The sequence below is a fragment of the Rattus norvegicus genome, chromosome 19 (genome assembly GCF_021556685.1).
Source record: "Rattus norvegicus strain SHRSP/BbbUtx chromosome 19, alternate assembly SHRSP_T2T, whole genome shotgun sequence".
In the NCBI taxonomy this organism is placed as follows: domain Eukaryota; kingdom Metazoa; phylum Chordata; class Mammalia; order Rodentia; family Muridae; genus Rattus; species Rattus norvegicus.
Window position 1 is genome coordinate 23,794,971 of NC_141552.1, and position 11,808 is coordinate 23,806,778.

The 11,808-nt window shown below is 43.1% G+C and overlaps 1 protein-coding gene across 4 annotated transcripts in view; it reads right to left on the bottom strand.

The window, feature by feature from the left end:
- LOC147999176 (disks large homolog 5-like) overlaps positions 1 to 11,808 on the bottom strand; it is a 57,385-nt gene that overhangs the window by 13,559 nt on the left and 32,018 nt on the right. The window contains exons 1-5 of one of the 4 annotated variants that reach the window (XM_087596502.1): positions 4,625 to 4,779; positions 3,404 to 3,563; positions 2,067 to 2,210; positions 1,272 to 1,434; positions 67 to 560 (exon numbers count right to left, since the gene is read on the bottom strand). In XM_087596502.1, coding sequence (XP_087452628.1) covers positions 531 to 560; positions 1,272 to 1,434; positions 2,067 to 2,210; positions 3,404 to 3,414 — 348 coding nt within the window. In that variant the 5' untranslated portion in view covers positions 3,415 to 3,563; positions 4,625 to 4,779 and the 3' untranslated portion in view covers positions 67 to 530. Of the gene's footprint in view, positions 1 to 66; positions 561 to 1,271; positions 1,435 to 2,066; positions 2,211 to 3,403; positions 3,564 to 4,624; positions 4,780 to 11,808 lie in introns of those variants that run through there. The other 3 variants (XM_087596501.1, XM_087596503.1, XM_087596504.1) reach the window with 3 other exon arrangements.

Sequence of the window (11,808 nt, forward strand, 5' to 3'; positions counted from 1 at the left end):
AGCTGTCAGTTCTAAGTCTACAGGAGGGGAAGGACCCTTGAATAAGATGGTCTTAAGAGTCAAGAGTTACAAATCAATTTTTATTCATAAGGAATACAATTTACAAAAAACAGGCATAAAATGAACAACTAAAATGGTATAAAAAATGAAAAACAGTAACCAGAATATATAACTATGAAATAACAAAAAGAAAACTTCAATGAAAATCATAACGAAAAACATTTCTTAACAGCATTTTCTTAATGAACATTTAGAAACACAGTTGTAGTGCTGTTTCTCCTCTAGGACAAGACGTCAAGGCAGTCCCCTCAGTTGTCTCTCAAATGGTGTTGTCGGTATGAGAAAGGAGAAATACCTCAATGAGACAGGCTGGCATACGGATACATAAATTTAGGGTCTCTATACATTGAGGAAATTATCTGAGAAGAAGAATATTCCCCCAAAAAGTCTTTGACTGTGAGGATTGTCGTCACAGGGAACTCCTGAGAGACAAACTCATTCCTCATGGGGCTATCTTCCTGGGATCCGTCCTATGCCATGTCTCCTGCAGTTCCTGAGACCTGGGAGGAGAAGCAGCTATTAAGACACTGATTTGGTGGGGACATGCACACCAGCTGTCAAGTTGCTGCCTTCTGTCCCCTCAGCTGCATTGGACACACAGCACTGATCTTTTCACTGAAATCATTGCTGATATCTCTGCAGGCTGGGAACATCACCAGCAACCCTCACAGTACTGTGAGAGAACAAGCTGCTCCTCAGACTCTACCAGTGCAAACCAAGAATGGGGAAATGGGGAGAGACCTCATTGGGGTGCAGGAAGAAAGGAGAAGGCCACATGATACCCAGATCAAAGCCAATGACCAGGACTCATTTGCCATTTGCACTTGGTTCTTATCCCTACAAGGTGCCTCCAACCATCACATGACCCCTGTATGACCTTTGTCACACGACCAAGAACTCGTTCAAAACTCTTCATAGCATCCAATATGTGATAGGGAGATGCAGTCATGTGATATGTTATTCCTCTGTCACCATTTCTGGACTGCAGTTACAAAAAGGGCAGAGAAGTGTACTTGCCCATAATTCAGTTTCTGAAGAGTGGTTAACATCCCAGAATACTTGTGCATAGACAGAGCAATGAATAACTATCACATGAGGTGGGTGACTGACTGGGTGTGGGGAGATTAGAAAGATGATAGGGGAAGCAAAGATGTATCCAATAGGCAAATGGTATCAGACATTGTTAATCTGACTCAGCTGCTTGTTCCTACCACATTTTGCTGGGTCTGGAGGTTGCTGGTCTTCTCCTGTTTGTCTTCATCTTTCCGGTTCAACTCAAACAAATATCGCTGTACCTCCTTGCTCTCCTGCTTCAATGTGACCAACTTCTTCTTCATACATGCCTGGTCCATCAGGAGCCGGCTGTGCAGGTTGCTGGAAACACACTCTGCATAGTAAGATCCTGAAGCCTCTTCCTCCCATTCCAACTGCCAAATACCACAAACTCCACCAGGACCCAGATACCCATAAAGACTTCATACAATACATCTCCATACATGTAAGGCTGCTGCACAAACAGCAAACGGCCAATCCAGGGAAGAATAAATTGTTCCTGTGACCCAAGCACCAATAAGAGTCCATGTCTCTCCAAAAGAACAAGGGATCTACAACTACCCATGAGAGCCCAATGCATCGGGACAGCATCAATTAGTAGGCAGTAAACAACCACAAGAGGACAGTAGAACCAAGGGAGGTCATGCTAACCATATGGTCCACACATTGAGCTTTGTTAAACCTGGTATGACCCCAGAGCCGCAGGTTGGCCTAATAACACTCTGATGCCTGAATCAGTGTAGTTCTATCCAGAGCCTTCTAAAGATGCATAGACACTGTGGTGATAACTGACAGTCTCTTATGGAACTGAAACTGAGTCCAAAAGACCCACGGCACAGTGATATTTAAACAGCAGAAGAGATGGGCCCAGAGCTACAGGCTCTCCAGTCCAGAACAAAGAGAGGCAGCAATGGATATTCCACAAGTGATGGGCCCTTCTGACCAGTACTTACCAATACAAGTTAATCTCCTTCTTGAGCTCCTGAAATTTCTCACGATGTTCAATGTTCTTTGTGTCTAAGTTGTGCAGTAATGACATGACCTCTTTCTCCTTTATCTTCAAGTTTTCATAAAATGGATTTGGCCTGAAGTAGGGGCTGGCCCCAGGAAGATAGAACCCAATGAACATCGAGGTTTAGGATTATATGAACTCAGGCTGTGTCCTGTACTACCCCAGCCCTGGAAGGACACTTTCTGAATTCTACATATTTGGATCTTCTTCAGATTCAGAAACTTGTAATTGTGTGCCCAGGACAACAGAAGCTAAGCACCCAGATAAAGGGTTCCCTGGCTCGCTTTTTTCAATCAGGAGGTCTGGATCTGCATTCAAACCTGTTATGCTGTCAAAAGCCTAGGCCACAGAGCTTACCCAACCCCCCCCCCCCCCCCCCCACACACACACACACACACACACACATCCAGAAACCTCTGATTTCATTTTTCCTGTTTTGACAAGTGGAATGCTACAAGCCGAATAACTAATATTCTAGAGGCAGACAGTACACATAATTCTGGAGATGAGACCAGATATTGCCACAAACTTATAATCTGCCCAAGGCATACAAATGTATAGACAAATGTGACCACACAGGCAAAGAACTGTGCTGTTGAAAGTGGGGCTTCCAAAATAAAGTACTTACACCTCCATGAAACTATTATACAGGTATATCCTGAGGTCAAAAACCAGACCCCTAAATTCCAAGGGTGGAGGGACACAGAAACATATAAAAGTTGTGCATATGCATGCAGACCTGTGCACACACAGACACACAAACTGGGACACACCCACAAGAAAAGCAAAGTAAACAGACTCAGAGAATGAGAAAGAGAGACAAATATGGAAAGAGCACAATGAGAATCAGTAGAAATGTATGCACCATTACTGTCTCAGAGTTTAAGGCACACAGACAAGAAGGAACAGGCCTGACCCTCAGGCCTTCTAGTTAAGCATTGATATGAAGAATGTGGGACCTGTCACCTACGGCTGCTGCCATGAGATGATAGCATTCAGTCACCTTCCTAGCAAGTACAAACACTCTCCACAAACTCACAGCACCTAGAACCTTGCAAAGCTACCACCTGTCAAGGGCTTTCCAATTGTACACTGGGAACTCATGCTCCAGTGACTTTATCCCTGAATTCTTCACTCAGATCACAAGTTCAGATTTTCAACAGGAGGAATCAGAGAGTCCATTTCCAAACTCACTCCTCAGTAAGGGTCAGGTTCTGAATCTCCTCTCTATGGGAGATGAGGTTTAGAACAAGGTCGTTTGTTTGGAGCAATGCATACCTCTTGCTCATGGATCCACCTGTCACATAAAGGAGGCGATCTGTCAGCTCATTTCTCTCCTTGGTAGTTAGCTCCAGTTCTCTATTCAGCCTCTCCTCTTCCTCGTTGGCCTGCACCTTGTTTAGGACATTTTCAGGGGATGACGTCTGTCTGCAGGCCTCTGTAGGTAGAAGAACACAAGTGAACCCACATGGGGCGAATGCATAGAGCATACACAGACCACAGTGAGGTCCAAACAGGAGAACATGCTTGGAAGCCAGTGTCACTGCAAGGAGTTTGGTCTGTGTAAGAGGCATCCTAAGTGGATCACAGTTCCCCCACTACTATATAGAGACCAAGAGATGTAAGCAGCCAGGTGTTCCCTATGCCCGCCCACACAGGCTTACAAGTACCAGAGAGATGCCTTCTCTAGGATTATTATCAGGTACGCAGGCTACAACCTGGTTTCAGGACCCTCACCCCTCTGGTTTCAGAAGTCAGATCATCAATTCAGCATCGACAATGACTTGATTGATCAGGGATACTCAGATATCCTACACTGTTACTCTAGTCCAATAACTTTGCATTAAAAAGTCATGTAGGGGGAGGACATGGTCAACAGACTTATTAATTCCCCCTACTGAAATGACAAATGCCCCAGAAGTGCCAGTAGGTTACAGGCTCTTTCTCTACCTGCCCCAAATAGTTTGGCTACTGTAGAAAAATATCTGCCACACAGAACCTCTAATGTATGAAGGTAAGATTGGCCCCGTCAGCCAGAGGTAGTCAGAGGAGTTCTAAGAATATAAGGTCATGGCCAGGAGCACAATTCTCTCTTACTACTGTCAGATAGTCACTGAATTTAAAGAAGCAATGAAAGTGAAGTACAGTGATGCCCTGTTTAATTCAGAAAAGTTATACCCTCCATGACTCCTGATGGTGTTATTATATCAATTTAACATACCAAATGCACTGTAAAAGTAAAGACTAGAAGTTCACCCAATAATAGCATAGGCATTGCCATATCCTCCATGTGGTTATGGAGAAACTAATGATGTGAAAACCTTGACTTTCAGGAATTGTGATAATCATGGAATTCAATATCTGTGGAGATGTTCCAGTGGTTGTGGCCCATTACTAAAAAGGCCAGCGGAAGACCTCCACACACACCCCTGACAGGAAGCTCAACATACACTGCCCAGAACTTACTCCACATTCCCCATGTCCTGTGTCCATCATTACCTTTAGGTTTCCTTTGCTTCACTCTAGACTCTTCTCTATTAACATCAACTCTCCCAAAGCGCCTACAAAGACGTGCAAATATGTCTGTGGATATATCCTTTGGACACTAAGAGAAAAAGTAGGGAATTGGTTGTCACAACGATACTGGTGACATCACAGGGATTCCAAGGTCTCTCTAGGAGACAATAGAATGTCCACGAAGGGACGGCTGATGTCACGGAGAACAGACTTTGCCTCCCTGCTAATGTTCTCCCTGTACTGAGCAAAAACTGATGTGCCCTTTTCAGGAGACTTCCCTGTGGCATAGCCACTGAGCACCACATGCTTCCAAAGCCAAATTTGGCTCTAGGCTTGATTGGAAAAACCTAAGTCATTGCTATGTATCTAAATGAGTGCTTCCTCCCCAATCCCTGCACAGAAATGTTTCATCCTACCTCAAATTCTCCTCAGTCAGCAATATTACCCATTAAAGATTACTGAGAAATCACACCAGTTCCTATAAGTAGCCAAAGAGGTCTCCTGTCTCATCATGTGCAGGTGCATGAAATCACACCCAGAAATAGCCTGTAGGGTAGGTTGCAATGTGGGTGTGTGTTATAAGTACAACCTGAAGCTTTGTGCTTAACATTTGACAGTTGCCACCAGATTCCTTAGGAGAAAGAATTGCATTCATTATGGTCCTGGCAACAATGTGGTGATCTGTTAGCAGAGGAAACTGAAATATTGGATCCACCAGTGAATTCACCCTCAGGCTGAGTGTGGGGCTCTCCTCTTTGCACTTAAGTTACCAAAGTAGGATTGCTTACAGGCCTCTCTAAGCTATAACGTGTGATTTCATCTGAAAAATAAAATAGTCAGCAGATGTGGGGGGGGGATGCAGCCAAAGGAGTAGGACAAGCCTAGAGACATAACTCAGTGGACAGAGTAAGAAACAAGCATATTCACTCCTGTTTCATGGATCACCCCACAAAACACAAAAGCATCTATCGTACAAAAAAAAAAACAGTTATTTTATTGAATGCATACACTAATACTGTTTACAGTATTAGTAGCAAAGCTAAGATTTTGGGGGCAGATCCATGACTTGAACTATCTTCCTGACAACATATAATGCAATAAATAAATAAATAAATAAATAAATAAATAAGAAAAAAAACACAAAACTAAAAAACACAAAAAGCACAAGCCTCTCATGTGAAGTGACAGAAGAGTGATCCAGTGGTCACTTCTGACCAGGCCATTTTAGCTATGACAGTGCATAGTGACCCTTAATTTGATGGGTCCTATATAAAGCTTTGTGCAATATTGTCATTTTAACAAACCTCATCCAGAACATACATAACGACACAGGATATGATTGCCATGTCCTTGCTGTGTATCAAGTTATTTTTCTGTGTCCTTGATTGTCAGGCACATTACAGCAACAATCTGAGATGGCTGGTAGACTTGGAAGAAAGTGGATATGAAAGATCCCCGTTTGATATCAGTACTGCCATTTCTTAAGCATGAGAATCTTTTAAGCTGGCTCTCGCTTAGCCCCTAGACGTTAGACAATAGACCAGAAAGTACAGAAAGCACATTCCCACCCACTCTCTAGGAAGCTGCCCGACCATAAGAACAGAGGGTATAGAACATATTTACTGCAGGGCAATTACAAGACAGGAAACATCTCTGGGAAGCTGACTGACCACTATAGAAGTGAGATGTCCTTGGTACTGAATGCAGCTGTGCTATAGGCTGACATCGCTATAGCCTTGTCCTGGGAACTCCAGAAGAGAAACACCTGCCAAGACAGATATCCTTGATCCTTGTCCTGGGAACCCCAGGATAAGAAAACATATATCAAGTCAGACGTCCTTGGTACTGAAATAGCTGCATTGATGTGGTTATGGCCTTATCCCAGGAATTCCAGGACGAGAAACATCTGCTTAGTTATCCTTGGCACCAACATAGCTGAGCTAATGAAACTGTGTGATCGTAAATGACTGTTTAAGCTGTACATTTCTGTTGTTCGAGGCTCCTCACATCCCTCCTGCGTGAGGACCGTGTCGAGCCCCAGTGCATTGGTATCCCAAAGTAAACCTCTTGTTTTACATCAAGACTGAGTCCTGTGTATTCATGGGGTGGTGATTGTCCTCAGGACTGGAGCGAGAGTCTCCTCTGTCTGAGGGTCTTTCAGATAAAGCTATAGTTGTGGGTTACACACCTCAATTCTCATTGGCTAATGCTGTCCTCACAGTCCTTGGAGGCCCCTTTGTAAGACTACCTGTTGGAAAGTGGAAGCAGCTTTATTTGAGCTCAAAGTGAACCTGACGAGCAACGTAGAGAACAAGATGGGGTAATTGAGACCCTGTCTAAAACCAGCACAGAAACCCACCCTCCATTCAAAGCATCATCTACCAATTCTTGAATTTTTACCATTCTCTGCCAACCAGTCTTTCATTCAGGAAAGGTAGAAAAAAACTGGAAGTGATCTTTGTATTCCAAGGACCTTGATCTGTCTTTCCTTAGGTTCACGTTAAGAACAAATGAAATGGGTATGACCATCTGAACAACTTAGTATCACCTACTCAGCATTTCTAGCCTAATACTGTGCCTATGGCAATCTCAAGCTTCCCTGAGTGTTGCTGCCCCAGCAAGAAGAATGAAGAACTGAGGTCAAACCCCAGTGAACCTTTCAAGGGGTTAGAAGAAAGCCATCAGAGATACTGCACTTCTTTGTCCTTAGATTAAATCAAGATGATACAACGTGAATCTATTGGGCTATTCAACCATACATCTTCCTCACAACCCCACCTATCTGAGTTCATTGCTTGGCAGAATTCATGCCCCACCATCCTAGATATTTCTTGATTCATTGCTGCCAAGGGCCAGGTTTCCTGAGTTTTGTTTTTTATAGAATTGGGTGTAGTCAATCATAGTTGCCCTCTGTAAGAAATGACAAATATCTATAATAACTGACCACACTGGACTTGTGTATACAAGTTCAGTAGTGGAAAATTCAGCATAACTGAGGAATGGGAAATCACCACTGTGTCCTGGCCTTTCTCTGCCCATATCACAGCTCACAGGCGGCTGGGGCAAACCTTGAGTTCCTCTGTAGAAACAGAATGATGTTGAATGGACACTGAGCAGGCAGAGCAACACAGCTGAGTCAACTCAATTCCAGCAACAAATGCATTATTTGTTTCCCATCTTAACAGCTCCTTTTGAGGACTTGTCCCCACACCTAGCTTAAACACAGCAATTTTCATACATGCCTGCCTGCTATTTCATATTGTTGCTGTAATACGCCTCCACATCATAGATTTCAAAAAAGAACGAAAATAAACCTGACAGTGAGAAGGGTGATGCTTGTCAACATCTAGTGTGTTGGGGGCCCAGGTATGGTCACAAATAACCAGGACACAGGGGATGCAGAGCAAAGGCAGATGCAACTGCATGCAGCTGCAAGCTTATTAACCCTTATATAGTCATGAGTATGCATTACCTCACTTTCCCTTTTGGCAAGATATAATAAGATCGTTATTCCCATGATACCAGGAACAACTGAGGCAAGACTAGGCAAAGAAGTGAGACTAAGCAAAGGCTTCTCCTTAAAATATCTGTATAGCAAATCACCCCTCTTCCTAGTATCACAATATGCTTGTCATAACCCAGAGAGCATGAGAGCTGCTTCCACAAAAATAGGACATAGTACAACATAGTGTAAGGTAAAGTGAGAAAAACATTTCCTTCTCAAGGGCGGCATTCCAGCCCCTGCTTGCATCTCTCAGCCGTCTTTCCTTGATCCTGTCTGGGAAGTGTAACTCAATGACTCCACAATTTCTTTCTCTGTTCTTTTGTTTTAAAAGTAACACTGTCTATAACACAGCTAAATGTCCTTGAAGGGGTTTAATCATGCAAAAAGAAAGCAATACAATATATAATATAGGCAAACTTTAATGAGTGTATCTATTTTCTTAGGGGTATTTTTTAGATATCTTCCCATATCTGGATTTAACTTTGGTAATTGTTATCTGTCTAGAAAATCAACAATATCAAATAAATATTTCAGTTTTCTGGCGTAAAGTCCTCGGGAGTAAGAACTAATGATTTTGGAATTTGCTCGGTGTCTGTTGTTATGTTCCTCATTCCATTTCTGATTTTTAATTCATGTATTGTCTCTCTTGTGCATTGGTAGTTTGAGGAAGGGGTTGTCTCTCTTGTGGATGTTCTCAAAAAAAAAAAAAGAGGAAGAAAAGACAGCTCTTGCTTTCCTTGACTTTGTATTTTTCTCTTTGTTTCTAAAGGCTTGATTTCAACCCTGAGTTTATGCCCTTCATAAGATCCTGCCAGACTCTCTATGGGATGAGGCTTTGCCTCACCTTGGTAACAGCAGCATGGAATAAATGAAGCTTCTGCGGATCTCTGTTGTGGTGTTGCACATCACAATCTCACCGAAAACCATGCATAGCCTGGTTTTAGGCTCTGTTATAGCCGCCAACTATTTCAGTGTTCCCTGCAAGGTGCCATGGAACGGTAGTAACATAATTCTGCATGCACATCGACAGGTTTCTCCACGGTCTTCTGGGTCATTTGATAATAATTTATAGTGAGTTCATGGATGAACACACACACACACACACACACACACACACACACACACTTTACTGACATGGTGCATATTCTTTGCACACCAAAAATAAAGTGAGCGTTACTGAAAATGCACCAATAATGGAATCGAAGGAGGGAGCTGTGGGGAAGCTGGGGCTTAGAGTTACTTAAAAGACTGGATGCAGATTCTCCTTCTATTGGAGGAGAAACTTGATAGACAATGTGGTTCTTTATTTTCTTTCTCTAGAGCACACAGGACTAGGGTGGCAGCTAGGGCTTTGAGCATGTTTGGCAGGTACTGTAGCACTGAATTAAATCCTAGGGCTGGAACCCTATTAATCATCGACAACAATTACAGGGCAGGCTGGATGATGACACTCAGCTGACAATGCGCACATCTCAGGACAGTCACTGGACAATGGCTGACACACTTGTCTGAAGACTGGAAATGTTTCTCGATCTTGGAGAGGAAAGAAGGACCCTCCAACTACACTGTCCTCTAAGGAAGTTTATTCAGGTGAGGGATGACAGGGACTGTTTTGTCTCATGTCACACATGTCAGTAGAAAATATCCTAGGTATTGGATGGCGCTGTTAGCATTAACAGAACAAAGCCCATAGTGTTGGGAAGGATAATAAATTATGAGTAGGATGGAAAACCCCAAGCCTCTTCCAGTTTCTAGGCGAGCAAAAAAAAAAAAAAAAAAAAAAAATACCACGAAATGCAGCATTAATGTGATAGTTTGGTTAAATCTAGTTACTAGTTTCTATTGTGATACCTATTGTCAGTGCCTGCGCCAACAGTGTGTGAATATCCGGTGTAGGTTTGTGGGGTTGAAAGAAAACACGTACACGGGTCACCCCTTTTTAGCGAGTGCCACCAAGGCTTTACTGAGATCTCCTTATATACCAGAGGCAAAAGCCGTGGAAAAACAACAAGGCAGGTGAAAATCCCCAACCAAGAAAATAGGACAAGTCTGTGTGTTGAAAGTTCCAGCCCAATCAGGGGCATAAACAGCTTCTTAAAAACAAGAAGCAGGAAAGTTCAGTGGGGAGGAAGGGTGCCATGGAAAATCCCAGCCCCAAATCAGGGGCTAAGAGCAGCTGGCAAAGGTGTAAACAATTTCTTGCTATAGCAGGCTGAAAGGCTCAGCGAGGGGGGAGGGAAACACCAAGGTAGGGCCCAACAGGAGCCTTCACTGGTGGCTCTAATGTTTCACTTTCCTCTGCCAACTGGCCTCCACACTGTTTCTAGCACCATAATGATTTCAAGTCTTCCTCCTAAGGAATTTTGTGGCAACCATTGAATGCTAAGCACAAGGCTTCATGGGTGTTCCCCTAACACACACCCATGTTGCAATCTTCCATGCAGGCTATTTCTTGATATGATTTCAAGCACCTGTACATAATAAGACAGGAGAACATTTTGACTGCATATTCAAACTGGTATTATTTCTCAGGAATTTTTAATGGCTAATATTGGTGAAGGAGGATAATTTGAGTTAGGATGAGACATTTTTGGGCAGGATTTGGAAGGAAACATTCATTTAGATGCATAGGAATTACTAAGGTTTTTATAATCAACCCTTGAGGAAAATTTGGCTTCGGAAGCAGGAGGTGCTCAGTGGCTCTGCTCCGGGAAAGTCTCCTGGAAAGGACACCTCAGCTTATGCTCAGTACAGGGAGAACATTAGCAGGGAGGAAAAGTCTGTTCCCCATGACATCAGCTGTCCCTTCTTGGACATTCTATTGTCTCCTAGAGAGTTCTTGGCGTCCTCTGCTATGTCACCAATGTTGTAGTGACAACCAGTGCCCTAGATTGTCTCAGTCCGAGTCTGGCAGATACATCCTAAGACATGTTTTCCAGTCTTAGAAGTGTTTTGGGAGGGGGGATGTCGATTGTGGAGAGACTAGGGTGAAGGAGTCTGACCTTTCGTCTCAAAGAAATGTTGGACATAGAAAGTGGTTCTGGGGAATGTGGAGTAAGTTCTGGGCAGTGTCTTTTGAGCATCTGTGGAGGCGGGGGGAGGGATGGTTGGGGTCCTGCAAGCTTAAGCTGACCTTTCTAGCAATTGGCCATAACAACTGGAGCATCTGCAAAGGAATTGAATTTCCATGAATATCACAATTCCTGAAAGTCATGGATTTCAGAACATTAATTTTCCCATCCCCAAAGAAAGGATATGGTAAGGCCAATGCTACTATTCTGTGAACTTCTGGCCTTTATTTTAAAGTGGATTGGTGGCTTGTTTTTTGTTTGTTTATTTATTTATTTAGTGGGTAATATTATTTATTGCCAAAGTCAAACATCTGGGTTACATCCTGGGACCCACATGACAGAAGGAGAGAAATGGCTCCTGAAAGTTGTTTGGTCATGTGCTGCACACACACACACACACACACACACACAGACACACACACACACACACTCACACACACACACTCACACACACACAGACACTCACACTCATACACACACAAACTTTTACGCAATAGTAATTTTTCTTAGAGTCTGATATAATTGGTTCTAATACAAAGACAGCCTGAGTGTAGTTACTATATAATTAAATAGTACTCATGCTCTCAGGC